A 16,418-nucleotide genomic window follows, 5' to 3' on the forward strand; every position below is an offset into this window, starting at 1 on the left:
TGATCCATAAACTATGAACATAAATATATGACCCATTAAATGAACATGTGTACAGGCTGAGCAGTGTTTACATGAAGGATTTTTAACCCAATGTGGAACTGTTCAACTACACAAACTTAGTCATTCCAACAGATGTAGACCAGTAAATATGAAGGAAGCACTAATAAATACATGATGAATCAAAGAATAGCAGTGTTTCAGTCTGTCCATCCACTGCAGCAGATAAAACACAATGATGAGGTCATGTTTGAAGGTTTGGATCAAACCTCTGAACATCAACATAAACAGGATCAACAGCATGAAAACACAGTGATGACGCCGTCATAGAATAATCTCCCATAATCCAACACTGACATCAAAGTAGCACCGACAAGACTCTATTTAGCATCAAAACAAAGACAGATTGGATCCTGACGCAGAACCCTCAGTTGATGTTCAGTCTGTTCAAAATGTTGTGAATGTGAGTGAAGGACAGTGAATCTGATTCAAACACCAAACACAAACACCACCAAGAAACCACATGAAACAGGCGACTCATCATCACACAGTCCTCTGAATGTGGATCCAGGCTCCAAATGGGACCCAGTGGTTCTCCAGGTCAAACATGGACCCTTTCCAACACGTCTGTCCAATATGTCTGTGAAAAGGAGGTTGTTTTCCAAACTCCTTAACACTGTTGGTCTGGTTTGGTGTTTCAAATGCAGCTTTTGATGGTTTTCTGTTGGATTCATTTCAACACGTTTTTTGAGTAAATGGCCTGAATCTACACAAATGGGTCTCATGTTTTATTTATTTATTATTTATTTAACAAGGATGATGACTACGGCGTTGAAACCAAAGGGAAAATGTGATACATATAAGACGTCTAACTTCAGCTAATTTGCAGTCTTTGTCCCTGGTCAGGCTTTTGAATACGTTAAAATATTATACTTTAAACAATAAAAATACAATGTTACAATGAATAAATGCAATAAAGTAAAAAATACAATGACTCATATCAGACAACTGAACACATGTAAAGATTAAAGCACTAATTAATGAGACTTTAACACGGTCTAATGGTGTGTATTTTGATAATGAGCTGTGATCATTAATGGTCACATCTCTGCTGTTGTTTAAATGGTTCATATTTGTCTAAACCCACTGTTCTTAGTCTGTGCTTCATTTCTTTGTGTATTTGGACCCTAATAGTTCAGACAGTTTGAATTTGAACCCTCCAGCTGCTGCTAAACTATCTTTACACTCATTTCTATATTAAACCCAGTGGATTTCACCAACCTGTTTGAATTCCTTCTTCATTAGTTGCGTCTCTAACTCGTTCCGTCTCCACATTTGCTCATATCAGGTCCAGACTTCAGACCAACATTTCTCCAGTATTTTCCATAACTGTTTGTCAGCAGCAGCAGTTGGAGTCCAGACTAAAAATATGTCCAAACTTGGAGCCCATTACCTCAGATGTTCAGTTGTCGGTTGAACGGGACAGAGCAGCACAGCTGATAACCTGGAGGGGGGCGGGGCCTGAAGTGGCTCGTGTGGATTTAAAGGGCCAGCGCTCCAAACCACCTTTCTGGTGTTCATTCCTCAGAAATAGGGTTGAAGATGGACCTGTGGAGTTGAATGAATGAAGAATTCAGACCCAAGCCGAGCATTTACAGTTTATGGCACAGGTGTCAAATATGTGGCCCAGGGGCCAAATCTGGCCCGCCAAAGGGTTCAATCTGGCCCTGAAATGAGTTTGTGAAAAGCAAAAATTACACTGAAGATATTAATTATTTTAGTTCAGGTTCACATACAGACCAATTTAATCTGCAGTGGGTCAATCAGTCAAATACTGTCATAATAACCTATAAATACTCACAACTCCACATTTTTCTCTTTGTAAATGTAAACATTTTCATGTCATTTTATTGTATTTCACGCTAAAATCTACTTAGGGGGTCCTAATGAGTGGCCATTTTTGTCAAAAACAAAAGTTGTAAGAAATGCATAGAACTGTGCTGAAATAATGCAATTCATTTGTGCACAGACTACTGATATTATTTGACAGTGGAAGATCTATTTTCAGAAATCTTGGATTTTGAATAGCACGTTGTATGTGAAAACTTTTGCTGTGTGGACGGACGTGACAGTGGACGGACGTGACATTACCCATGATGATTTGCTTAGAGGTCTTATTCTGTCTTTGTGCATACACATCGATCTAAGTGAATCCCCCAAAGGAACTTTGTGTTGGTAAATGACAGTTATGCAAATGTACAGGATTTCAGTTGTGTTGCAACATGTTGATGCTCATATGAGCTATGTTTTCTGGTCAAAAATGTCCAGTTTCATCACAAATAATGCTATATTTTCATGTCAAAAATTGGCCAAGTTATATTTGAACTGAATTTACCTGAAAACCAAATATTCTATTCTTTTGGATTCCCCAGTTTTTCTTACCAGAGTCTCTCCTACATATCACATGTTTTATTTGTACAGGTTCAATCTGGAGTATGGTGCTGATCCATCCTGCTTATGTTCCACCAATACATACATGAAGAATGGCACATGTCACTTTTGAAATCAACAGTTTTCTAATAATAAGCATTTTTATAAAGAAATAACAATTCTATATTGTTATTTACTCTTTAGTCTGATAATAAACTATCCAATAAATGATTCTGATCCTAGTTTTTGCACATGGATCATTTGTGGAAACGGTGACATGGCTGCAGAGCATCAGTATGATGGGATCCGGAACAACCATGTCACATCCGTCCACTGACACATTTAGTGTTTTTGTGTTAGCTGTTATTGTTTTAGATCCACAATACGAACATTTATGAAGAAGAGCAGAATTAGCAATAGTAAGTCAATAAGTTTATTCCTAATAAAGTACTGGTACTGACCAGAGCATCATGGGTGATGTCATGTCTGTCCACCAGCAAAAGTTTTCACATATACGTGCTATTCCAAATCCAATATTTTGAAAATAGAGCTTCCACTGTCAAACAATATCAGTAGTCTGTGCACAGTTCTATGCATTTCTTACAACTTCTGTTTTGACAAAAATGGCCACTCATTTGACCTCCTAAGTAAATCTTAGCCGACATACATATAGTAAAATGCTGTACATAAATCCCTTTGTCACTTGGTGGCGCTTCAATAAAGGTTAAAAAAGAAAAAGTAAATAACAATAAATTTATATTTCATCAAGAAATATCAATGTACTTTACTATTTTCTCTGGGGTTTTTTTTTATACAAAACATTACATTTTAAAACTCATGGGTAATAATAATAAATATATTTTAATGTTAAAACCTCATTTGTGTTTAGATATCTTCTACATACTGGTGTAAGAACCATTACAGAAACATTCAAACTGATAATGATGCTGTTCATTTAGGGGGACAATCAAACCTTCCACTGGGTGGTGGTCTAATAATGTGTTCATCACTCTAAATAAATCTATTTTTATCCATGTTTACTGTAGTAGACCATTTGGACTTGGTCATGTTAGTAGTAGTTGTCCAACTGTAAAGGTGTGTCCAGCCCTGCCCGGGTCCATCTAATCTAAGATCAATATGGACTCAAATCCACAGGACGGAACCTTTACCTCAACAAACACTGTGGACACTCTCCCAATATATCCTCCTGTCAGTCTGCACTTCTGAGCCTCTGTCAGTGTGGGCTGATGGACCACCACTAACAGTTGGGTTTGGGTCTGATCTGGGTTCCCTGATGGTCCTGTGGACCTTCTGGATGCACTGTCTGTTGTTCATGTCTGGATGAGCTGAAGAAAAACAACATTTGAAGGAAACACATGGAGAAGATCAGTTCTGTTCCTTCAACTACTGAGATGTCTTCCACCAGTGACCTGGTGGATGGGTTTGTGGTACTTCACTGTCCGTTAGCATGTTGTGCATTTGTGACAGAAGCTGTGGTCAGGTTCTTCACATGAACAGAAAACCACACATTTATTACTTCAAGTGTGAACGGCATCAGTCCATTTCCTTTGTTCAGGGTGAGAGTACAAAACACATCCACACACAAACATTCACTGGACACAACTGCCCTAAAAGCCTTTAGCCTTTCCAGGTGAACACACCTGATGTCCTAGGTCACATGACCTGCCTTTATACCCAGAGCCTCAACACAGAGCAGTAGTGACACCTATAGGACAAACTGTTCAAACCCTCTGATTTGGCTCCTATAATGTGCACAGGCTTTCACATCCCAGTGTCATGAATCAACAGTTGGACCTCAACTGTGTCCAAGGTGTGTTTTAACTCCAGCAGCCTTTGTTTGAGCCTTGAGTGGCTGTATTTGGGCAGGTGGTGAACACAGTCACTGCATGTGGGTGACCAACCATACAAGCGCACCCAGAAAACTCTGGAAGGGTTTCATTTATAATGAGAAAGTGATGGGACTGCACAAGTTAGAGCTCAATAACTCCTGTATCCTATATGTAAGAGCAACAATGAGCTGAGTTTAATATCACCAACGGTGGACCAAGGTTTACCGTCAACCTCAAGTCAAATAGCTGTAGATCTGGACTGAGCTGCTGAGGACTGGACAACACACATAGAACAACCGTCATATGCCTTATGCCACAGGTGTCAAACATACGGCCCAGGGGCCAAACCCAGCCTGCCAAAGGGTCCAACCTGGCCCTAGAATGAAATTGTGAATGTAAAAATGACACTCAAGATATTAACAGTCAATCCTTTTACTTTAAGACCCATAAAAGCCCTACTTTAGTCTAAAGTGGGTCAGATCAGTAAATACTACCATAAAAAACCTACAAATAATGACAATTCCAAAATTTTTCCCTCTGTTTTAGTGTAAAAAGTGAAATTAAATGAAAATGTGTAAATTTACAAACTAGCCTTTCACAAAAGTATGATAACTAGAAATGTCCTAGAGAAGTAAGAGCCACTATTACCAATACTCTGCCAGTTAGTCAAATATTTTGCATATTTGCAGATCGCACGAAACGATAAGCAGAGGCAAACTATAGTTAAAACTTGCACTTATTTTTCTTGATAAATTTCAGTTTTTCATGATTGTTCATGTTATTCACATTTTTAAAGGACAGTTTATAAACGTTTCCATAATGTAATTTTACTTTTTTGCACTATAAACACATTGAAATGTTTGGAGTTGGCATTACAGTGATCCCTTGCCAATCCGTGCTTTAAGTTCCGTGGTTTTAGTTATTTGCGGATTTTTCAGAAATATTCATCAAAAAATTAAAAAATCAAGAAATTCTGCAATATCGCCAGGGAATTGCAGAATACGGTCAAGGAAATAGACGACAACATGGTGAGGGACTGTTGAATTCGGCAACAGGATAGAGGGTGTCAATGGCCCTGTATAAAAGCATCTTCGCTGAAAAGAAGAAGCAACGGCAACAGCTCCCCATCACCATGTCCTTGTCCCTCGGAAGCATCAGCCGAACCCTCAGCTCCCCCGCCAGCCTCCCCGTTCTGCAGCTGCTTCGCCAACTCCCTCCGAAGAAGCTGCATTACTAGACGATCCAGCGCCCCCAAGTAACATCTGATGCGAGGCGCCCCCAAAGAAGAGCTATAAGGCTCCCTTGACACCTTGTGCATTGTGTCATCTTCATCGTCTTCATCGAAGTGCACAGGTGTTTCATCATCATCATCATCATCATCATCATGGGCCTCATTGTCAGTTCAAGGAAGGAAGCCGCTGGAGTCTAATGTAAAGTGTTATTTTATATAAAAATGTTAAGAGAGAGAGAGAGAGAGGAGAGAGCGAGGAGGAGAAGAGAGATGAGGAGAGAGAGAGAGACGAGAGAGAGAGAGAGAGAGAGTTTCTAGGATAGGTCGGGGGTGCTCCGGCTCCAGTTCGCGGATTTTCGATTTTCGCGGGGGGGCGCTGGTCCCATTAACCACGAAAAATAAGGGATCACTGTATTTATATATTATTAAGCTACTAATTTACTGGTCCAGCCCACGTCAGATCATATTGGGAGGATATGGCCCCTGAATAAAATGAGTTGACAGCCCTGCCTTATGCTATTGACATTATGTTCAGGAACTGATATTAGAAAACTGAATATGTCCACTTTCACGTGACATCAGTGACTGCACTATTAAAAACTATTATATTGGATAAAACAGGAACCAAAACTAAATAACACTGGTGAAGGATTTGATGTGCGATGTAGTCCTGGTCCCAGAGTCAGGGTGAAGCCACTGTCAGATGTCCAGGTGGGTTTAGTATCTGATACAGACACTTAAAGCTCAGAACTGAACTGGACCTTTACAGGTTTGATGTTTTTAAAGAACACATTTAGAGCAGACTCATATGGATGTATAGTTCAAATGACTACATACTAGAACTAAACTAAGTCCCGTTCCTACACTCACAACAGTCCCATTTCCAACAGTACAGGACTTTCCAGTGTGGATGACATGTCGAAGTGGAACACAAATGTCAAATGTGAGTCCAGTCAGTAGTAACTAGTGGTGTGGCTAAATACTGAGGTAGTGTAGATGAGCAGTTGCACACATATCAGTCAGCTCTTCCCTGTGTCTTTCTCTGGGTTTGTGTGTGTGCAGGTGAGGCTGACCATCAGTCCAGTCTCCGTCCGTTGGCCTGTTTTACCATTTGGGCTCAACAGGCGTATACACACAGCTTTAAAAGCAGCTCACACTGCAGCTCCAAGTGGCTTTTCTGTCAACAGCCTGCAGCGTTGGGCCTTCACACAATCCAGCTGGAAATGGGCCTGAGTGGACTGGACACAGACTAGAGGACACCTTACCTTTCACTGGTCCGGCTCGGTCCGGTTCGGTCGGCTCCACCGGCCCCTCTGCCTCCTCAGCTGGCTCTGTCAGCCGACTCCCCCCTCCCCTCCTGGGACAAACGGATGAGAGGACAAGAAAAGAGACACAATGAATGGACAGCTCCACTGTGCACACTTTTCTGTCCGTTTTCATTGGATAAAACTGTGAAAAAACACAACAGGCTTCAACTGATTGAACGGACCCAAAGCTCACAAATGTTACCCAGACGGCAGCTAACAATACATTAGCATTAGCGGACAAGCTAACCGCGCTAACGGAACCAGCGGTGAACAGTCAAACATCACTGACCTGGTCCTCATAAAAATACTTGGAAAGTTGTGGACAGTAAAATACGACACAAATAAAATATAAATCTGTCTCTCACCACTGCTGTGAATCCCGTCTGTTTGTCTCCGCCGGTGATTCAGACAGGCACAAATCCTACAATGCATCTTGTACAGTTTGTTCATTTCCCGGGCTCCTAAATGTTACAAAGACGTCAGCTAACAATAGATTAGCATTAGCATAGCGGCCAAGCTAAACGGCGGCTAACGTCCTTTTTTTTTATTTCCCGGGCTCTGCTGTACAGTAGTGACCCCATGTATCCCACAATGCATCCGTGTGAGTTTTTTGTTTGTTTTGTTTTTTAATTTAACTTGTGGAAAATGACAAACTCTCAACGAGGATAATAATACAGTAATGAGCATAAATAAAATAAAGTACAAAAATCATGGGATATGTAGGCAAGAGCAGAAATACATTCAAATACAAAACAAAAACACTTGACCATCATGTTTTTTATTTCCCGGGTTCTGCTGTACAGTAGTGGTGGGCAGATTGATTCTAATAGTGATATGTGCTCAGATTTTCTGGCCAAAAATGAGCCGGCAAGCGGAAAATTTTGTAAAAAGGATATAAGTACAGATCATTTTAATTTAATTTTTTTGTATTGCAGTTTCTGAACACTGAAAAAAATTGTTTTAATTTGTTTCCAGGCGTTCATTTTGTGCACTTGGTTAATTTAAGAAAAAAAATTCCCAGACTATGACAATGGTATGGGAAAAAATTGTTTTGTTACTATTCTATTGTTTCTGGAAAAAAAAAAAAGTATTTTGATATAAAGTATTTTCTATTTACTTTTAAACTTTGCCCTAATCTGTCCTGGGTTTTAACGAATTAATAATAAAAAAACAAACATCACAAAACACATAAAGGTCATGAAAATTATTGAGATGTAGCAGTTTGATTATGCATCCACCTTAATTAGTGGAAAACATATCGGTATCAGTATCAATATCTGCGATACTGGCCCTGTATTTACTTGGTATCAGATCGACACCAAAATATGCAGTATCACACACCACTACTGTACAGTAGTGACCCCATGTATCCCACAATGCATCAGTGTGAGTTGTGGTTGGTGCCAGAGTGCTGTGTAAGCTCAGTAACCGTGGTGGAGTGTAAATCCAGTGGTTTGGAGCTGAATGTGTGTTGGATTAGCGTTGGACGAACTAACACACTCACCCATCCATGGACACATAGGACTGACAACTGTTCACAGATCCTTGGAGGGCGATTTTACTGGGCCCAAAATGTTCCCCAGCGTAGGGTGACCAGGTGCTTACGAGCCACAGGTGGGACAAGGAGTGTGTTGTGTGGGACAATGTGGGACACGTAACCGTAATACTGGAACAAAGTTCTAGATTTTTAAACAATGTCCATCTTATTGTCAAGTTTATAATATAACATAACAACAATTTCATTTGGTTGCACACGAGTATGCTTATTTTTTGCACTGGGCATTTATTTTTGCTTTTTTTCCCACAGGTTTCAACAACTTTTTTGCTTCTAAAAACCAAAACAAAAATCTACTTGTAAAAACTCAAAAAACAAACCTCAAGTTTCAAATATTGTAATTCAATACTTTTACAAAATCACTTTTTTTTTATTTGAGTACATATTCTCAGCCCTCAAAGGTAAACTAATCTATGTGCAGTAAAAACAAAAGGCAGAACTGACAACATTAGAACAGTTGTTTCCACTTCCAGCCAACCTAAAATTACTTGGACCAAAAACCGTTGTGCATCCAAACACAGAACAGTCAAACATTTTGCATTCTAACACAGTAATAAAAATAGAATAAGATAAAGTAAATATCCTGTGGATTTGTCAAAAAATAAATACCCGCTTGACAAAAGCATATTTTGTCACCTCAAGTCTCTCAGTTCAAACTCCAAACTTAAAAATAGTTAAAGGGAATATGGATCAAATCTGACCAAACATCACATACATACAGTGTGTCCCTTCATGGAGAAATAAGTTGACGTAGTTTGCAGAATACACTCTGAACCAATCCCCACTGTTTTCACTCATGTAAAAACATTTTCCATTCTTTCTGTAGTTGCGACTTCTTTTTTTGTGCGGAGTTTCCATGATTTCCGCCACAATTTGCATGTCGGTGTCTGAGGCCTTTGTTTTTTGTGTGTCAGTGGGCGGAGCTCAGGAGGACACAGGTGACAGGTTGATGGACTCCTGACCCTACGTATATGTTGGTTGATGACAGCAGACACAGCAATGGGTGATAGTGCTGTCTCCGCTACAAAAGGAAAGTCATTTTTTAGAGAAAGGCGACTGTCCTGCACTTTGGAGAGACAGAGCCAATCAAATGCGGGACATCGTCTCAATTTTCGGGGACGTGGAGAAAATGATCATAATGCTGTGCAGTCCCACACAAAGCGGGACACCTGGTCACCCTAAGCGTAGAGAGCACATTTTGTGATTTCCCAATTCTTGGCACAGCACCACATTTCATCAGGTCAAAATATTATCTGTGGTCTTTGTGAATGTAGGGCTCTGTACCGCTGTAAGGGTGGAGCTGTAAGGGTGGAGCTGTAGGGCTCTGTACCGCTGTAAGGGTGGAGCTGTAGGGCTCTGTACCGCTGTAAGGGTGGAGCTGTAAGGGTGGAGCTGTAGGGCTCTGTACCGCTGTAAGGGTGGAGCTGTAAGGGTGGAGCTGTAGGGCTCTGTACCGCTGTAAGGGTGGAGAGAACCCAAAAACTGAGCATATACTCACTTCTCCAGGGACCAGTACACCACTGGCTCTAAGCACTGTACAATGGACTCATGAGCTGGACTTCCTCAGACCCCTCACCTGGTTTAGGGTTAGCCCTAACCCAGGGATATGTACACATTTCCATAAAATAAACTAACATTTGTTCAACATCAGCAGCAGAAGAACTAACAGTGAACGATGAACTGATGAACCTGCTTCAGGTTGGTGCTAGCTAATGCTAATGCTAATGATCATACAGAGCTGTGTTTAAGATAACCGTATCTGCATTAGTAGATGTGGTTCTGAGTATAGAACATGGAAACACACATGTAAATGTTCTATCCCTTTTCCTGTGAACTGAACCCTTCCACATTATTTCATTCCACAGGATTATTTCACTGGAAAATAAACAGACCTCCCCACGATGACGAACACTGGGCCTTCAATCCACAATGATGACAACCCTAGCAAGAACGTTAGCCACTTAGGGCTTACTTCTCCTGCCTCTCCTCTGTTTTCATGGTTCCTAGAATGGACCAATCCCAACAGTTTCTGCCCTCAGAACATCTGTCGGTAAAAAAACTCCCATCTGCTTTTGAGACACAGACTGACCTTTGACCTTCAGGGTTGTTGTTTTTTCACTGATTGAATTTATTCATGTATTTGAAAACATTTCCCCTTTGCGATGAAATCACAATCTCAGCCTTTCCTCTTCACATTGTGTTTCAGATCCTTTTTTGACCTTTGACCTTTGACCTTTACTCTTTGGATATTTAATGGTTAATACTAAGCGGACTTTGTGACTCAACACTGATCATTTTGTCCATAGTTTGTATGTGTTTATTTGTGTTTGTTTTGTTTATTTGTTTGTTGTTTACCCCTCCCCCTCGCTGTCCTGCAGGTTGTGTTGGACCAGATACTCTTTGATGGTTGGCTGATTGTCTGACCCCACTCCCTGCTCATCCAGCTGCTGCAGAAGCTCCTCCCACAACCGTTTGTCTTTTCCTGTTTGCCACGAAAGTCGCACGACGGCACGAAGCAGAGCCGGCAGCAGAGGGTGTGGTCTGTCTGGGAGAGGGTGGGGCCTGTACGTATGTGGGTGGGGCTCTTCAGCAGTAGGAGGAGTCGTTGAGTACATGGTAGAAGTCAGGATGCGGAGGGCGTGGTCACAGTGGTCCCGAGCCTCCTCCAGCTGATCCACTTCCTGGAAACAGCAAGACAGGCCCACCAGGGTGAAGAGCCAATGGGAGGAGGCAGTGGGTGGAGCTTGATCCCAGCCCATTTTGTGTTGGAGTCTTTTAGCATTGAGCAGCGGACCCAATGCCTCCTGGTACCGGCCCACCCTGAACATGGGAAGACACACCCACTGCGTCTTCAGTAACAGTAACCATGACAACAATGACATCATACCAAGAAAACGAAGCAAACACGAACATCTATTAAAAACACTTCACTACCGTTATTATCTGAGTGTCAGCGTAAATAAATAACCCTCAGGACAGCCCGCCCCACCCCCACCTCCACCCCCCCCGGCGGACAGCGGCAGTCCTCACCTGATCAGCAGCTGTCCGCCCTGCAGGTCCGTCAGGTAGAAGAAGTGGCGTACACACGGCGCCCCCCGCAGGCCCCCCAGGGAGCACAGGTGAGACAGGTACTGCTCGAATGCCCGGCTCCGCTTCGCGATCGTCTCCGCTGTGAAGTTTCGACGCAGCTTCTTCCCTATGGAGAAACGCGGACAGGAAGTGAATCGACGGCAGACGTCGCCTGGAAACTGTGACGACCTGAGACGACCTCTACTTACGTGGGACAACACACACGCTCCATCTGGTCTCCATGGTGACGGCGCAGCGTGACGTGGAGCCGCTGGAAGTCAGAGTATCTGCGCGTGATGACGGCCGGCGTCTTATCTGCGCCTCCGGATTGGACCACGTGGACCAGTGTAGAGCTGCAAAGATGACCAATCAGAAGGCAGGGGTGGGATGAGGACGGAACACCTGGACTTGAACCACGTGTGTAACATGTCTCAGGGTTAGGGTTAGGGTCTACGTCCTACATGTCTCAGGGTTAGGGTCTACGTCCTACATGTCTCAGGGTTAGGGTCTACGTCCTACGTCCATTATGAACTGCGTCCTCACTGAGACGCTGGGACTCAAACGCCTCCACCCAGATTTGATTCCATTGTATTCATGTTTTCGTGGTGTTTTGAATGTCACTCCGTCTTTCCTGGTTCAATAATAAACCCACAGACGTTGGTCTACATTCGCTTTCATGGTTAAGGTCTAGTTTTGGTCCTGGGTTCTAACGAGGACCGCCTCTGTCCGGGACCAAAGGTGAACCCTGTCAGTGAACTCACCACGTATTTGGAGTCTCCCATCCTGCACCCACGCTGGCGTCCGTCACCCTCAAACATTAAGCTGTCCGTCACCTGTCGCCTCGTTAAGGGGGCGGGACTTCCTCCACCCAGTCCTCGCAGGTTCCTCCAGCTCTCCTGAAACTGTTGAGTCAGCAGTGAGGAAGGGGAGGGGCTTACCAGAGACACGCCCACAGGACTGGTGTCTGTCATAGTTACAGAAGGACAGATGGGAGGAGTTAACATCACAGTGAGGTTCAGGTGTGATTAAATCTGACGTCGACTGACGTGGACTCAGGTCTGGACTCATTTCAGATGTTGGACAGAGGAGATAAACCTTGCCCCCCCACACACACACACACAATGTCATATTCAGCCTCCACAGTGGACTTCCTGTTCATGTGGATCTGAGGCGTGGCCAACATCAGATTGGACTCTTGGATTTCAGGGCTCACATGACTTCCTGTGTCAACAACAGGAAACCGTAAAAAAACAAGGTATGATCCATGTCCTTAGAACCCTGTTGGGTTTTGGGTCCATATCGGAGGTCCAGGTCTGGAGGTCAGGGTAACTGTAGTCTGAGACAGATTACAGTTACCCCTGTGTCTGTGGTTTGAGTTCCTCTCTTTGAAATGGAAAAACTCAGAGTTTCTCTGATTTCAGGGTTCACAGACTCAGAGTTTTCACTAAACCTGCTTTGTAAAACGGACCGAAGACCAGGACGGAACAGAACAGACTAGAACAGTCCAGACCAGACCAGGGATGGGGTTTCACGGACCTTTAGAGAGAACATGACGTGAAGCAGGAGACTGGTTCAAAACAAACCAACAACACTTAAACACAGCACAGACTAACAGCTGATCTACAGGATCTGGACCATCTGGGATCTAGACCATCTGGGATCTGGACCATCTGGGATCTGGATCATCCTCACATGGGGTCTCAGTCCTGTTCTCCAGGAGTTCTACCGAGCCACTTCACCAAATCAAACCCTCCATCACATTCTGAATAGAAGCAGCATTTAGTGTCTGCACTATTTGGACAGTTCCGATAAAGTATTGGCCCCTGCTGGACCTCCAGACCTGGGCCTCCAGACGTGGACCACCAGACCTGGACCCAGAACCCAACAGGGTTCTGGGTTTTTTAACGGTTTCCTGTTGTTGACACAGGAAGTCATGTGACTCTGAAATCCCAGAGTCCAATCCGGATAATGGCCACGCCCCCTCATCTTACCTGTGCTGCTAAGCCCCTCCTCCATCGACTCTCCCAGGAAGTCAGAGTCACTGTCGGCCCCCGACCCTTCGCCGTCTGCTCCCTCGTCCACTGCTCCCCCTGCGTCGAAGCACAGCGTCCCCCCGAGACGCTCCGTCACAGACTCCTCCTCCTCCTCTTCTAGTTCCGCCTCCCAATAGTCCTCACCAAACTCCTCCCCTTCCTGTCCACTGCCACCCACTTCCTGCTCTGGTCCCACCCCCTGATCATCTTTGAACAGAGAGCGCTTCAGTCGGTCCAGCAGCCGTGATGCCATGACTCAGACCACTACTCCCCAGACCACCAGACCACTACCCCTTTGACTCCCAGACCACTAACCCCCAGACTGCTACCCCCCAGACCACCAGACCACTACCACCTAGACCTCCAGACCACTAACCCCAGACCACTACCCCCCCCAGACCCACAGACTACTAGCCCCCAGACCACTACCCCCCAGACCCCAAGACCACCAACCCCCAGACCATTAGCCACCAGACCCCCAGACCATTACCCCCCAAACCCCTGGCCCCCAGACAACTACTGACCAGACCACTATCCCCTAGACCACTAGCCCCCAGACCCCCAGACCCCCAGCTCCCAGACCACCAGACCACTACCCCCCAGACCACTACCTACCAGACCACCACCCCCCTGGAGCACCAGGCCCTTGGACCACCAGGTCCTTGGACCACCGGACCCCTGGACCACCAGGCCCTTGGACCACCAGACCACAATGGGGTGAGAGCCTGAGGAATCAACAGAGAAAACACTGAAGTGAGTTTCACAAACGTTTGAGTCGAATCTACATGAACTCATCCAAGTCTGCAACGAAGAAGGAAAACCTGAAAAAAGAATTTATATCCTGATAATGGACTCACTGATCCGGGTCTGGACTCACTGATCCGGGTCTGGACTCACTGATCCAGGTCTGGACTTGTCTCCAGTTACTGAATGGAAACATGACACACATTAATAATGGAATGATGCCCTAGAAACACACACACACACATACACACACACACAAACATGAACACACACACAAACACAGACACACACACACATACACACACACACATGAACACACACACACACACACACATACACACCCACACATAAACACACACACACATACACACACACACACACACACACACACACACACACACACACACACACACACACACTTCTCCTCATGTTCATTTCTCTTTCTCTCTTGGTTTGAACTTCATGTTCAGTTTTTCTGTTAAATCTTCACTTGAACCGGATCAGAGTTCTGTTAGTACCGGACAGAACCTGCCGAACCGCCTCCAGAACCGGATGACAAACCCCATGAATAAAGTTAGAAACTCTGTGAAAGACGGGTTTACGAGGCGTCCGTGAACGCGGCCTTGTAATCAGTTAACCGATAAGTTGAATCCTAAACAGGTGTGTGTTCACATACACATATTCACATTCCGGTCCGTGTTCGGGTTCGGGTCCAGTTCACGGTCGGACTCGGAGTTTGGTCAAACATGTGTCTCAACATGAAGTCCGGGTCTCTGAGATCCGGATCGATGGCCGATCATCTGGATCCGAACTTTACAAGGACTCGGTTCGGTTCTGAAGTGGTTCTGGACCGTTAGCTCCGGGCTAACACGGACCCGCCCGGTGCGGTTCAACCGGGTCCGGGTTCGGGTCTGTGTTTGTGGGGTTAGTTTGTCGGATCTCCGGTCTCCGTCCCGGACTCTGCCGGACTCACCCGGGGCTCAGGCTCCCTGTCCCTCCTCCTGGACCTCCACCCCGGACCTGGTTCCGTGTGGGCTCCGCTGCTCACCGTCAGACCCTGACGGACCGGGACTTCCTGGGCTCCGCTGTCAGCTGGCGGACCATCATGGATCCGGATCCTGCAGGTCTGTGGAGCAGGGGCAGGGGGCGGAGCCAGAGACTGCCACTACCATATAAGGTAATGTACTGACGGAGGGGGGGCGGCAGGGGGCGTCCCAGACCAGAGGGGAAAAAAGAAAAAAGAAAGAAAAGGTAAAAGAAAAGAACAATAAAAAGAAAATAATAAAAATGAAAAGCAAAAAGAACTGAAAATAAAATGGAAAAATGTAAATGAACCTGAAAATTAACTGGAAAAAACCTGAACTAAAATCTACGGGAAAATAAACTGAAAATAAAAAGGAAAAAAAAGAAGGAATGAACCAGAAAAAAAGGAAAATAAACTGGAAATAAAATGGGAAAAAAAAGGAAAAAGAAGGAATGAACAATAAATAAAATGGGAAAAATAAACGAAATAGAAATGGAAAAAATAAAGAAGGAATGAACAAGAAATATAATGAAAAATAAACTCGAAATAGAAATGGTCAGAATGATAAATAAAGCAGAAAATGATCTGGAAAAAAAGGAGGGAAAAAAGTCCAATAAACTGGAGACAAACTTGCCTGTGAACTGTGCGGTTCTTTTCCCACAGTCTCTAAACGCCTCACAGGGTGTGGGCGGAGTCTACCTGACAGACTCAGGAAGGTGAGGCCGAGTGGGCGGAGTCTAAATCTGAGTCCGCAGGTTGAAGTCCTCCACCCTAAACCAGGAAGAGCTGCTCACAACACGGACCCGGACCCTCCTGAACAGGTAAGACCAACAGCACCGGGACCAGGACCACGACCAGGACCAGGAGGCGGGCTCGGCCTGATCCGGTCCCGGTAGGTGTGTTTGCGTCATGGGTTCTTCTTCATCTTCACCTGTGGCTCCTGGAAGCGCGCGCTGTCGGTAGAACAGGAACCCAGAGACCCCCTATAGATGAAACCTGCGGAACTGGATCTGGACCTGAACCGGTCCAAGTCCAGCTCAGATTGGTTTTAATGTTGTTTGTGTTGTTACCTCCGCCAGGAGGGGTTGTGATCGCTTTGCTTTATGTGCGTGGGTGTTTGTTTGTTTGTTTGTTTGTTAGCAAGATAACTCAAAGAGTTCTGGACGGATTTTCATGAA

General features: G+C 44.5%; 2 protein-coding genes across 5 annotated transcripts in view; one reads left to right on the forward strand and one right to left on the reverse strand.

The window, feature by feature from the left end:
• Window positions 1-8,982: 8,982 nt before the first annotated feature.
• snx21 (sorting nexin family member 21) lies at window positions 8,983-13,803 on the reverse strand. The gene is given in 6 exon segments (XM_030138525.1): window positions 8,983-11,190; window positions 11,401-11,561; window positions 11,645-11,782; window positions 11,784-11,792; window positions 12,201-12,403; window positions 13,431-13,803. Coding segments are annotated over 6 exon segments (1,275 nt in total). The 5' UTR covers window positions 13,726-13,803; the 3' UTR covers window positions 8,983-10,721.
• A 2,126-nt stretch (window positions 13,804-15,929) lies between these two features.
• Window positions 15,930-16,418, forward strand: part of LOC115422257 (deoxyribonuclease gamma-like) — a 12,213-nt gene continuing 11,724 nt past the window's right edge. For 2 of the 4 annotated variants that reach the window (XM_030138488.1, XM_030138491.1), the window contains exon 1: window positions 16,002-16,132. The gene's annotated coding sequence lies outside the window, so the exon portion shown is untranslated. Of the gene's footprint in view, window positions 16,137-16,418 lie in introns of all 4 variants that reach the window. The other 2 variants (XM_030138489.1, XM_030138490.1) reach the window with 2 other exon arrangements.

The sequence above is a fragment of the Sphaeramia orbicularis genome, chromosome 7 (assembly GCF_902148855.1).
Source record: "Sphaeramia orbicularis chromosome 7, fSphaOr1.1, whole genome shotgun sequence".
Taxonomy (NCBI): Eukaryota; Metazoa; Chordata; class Actinopteri; order Kurtiformes; family Apogonidae; genus Sphaeramia; species Sphaeramia orbicularis.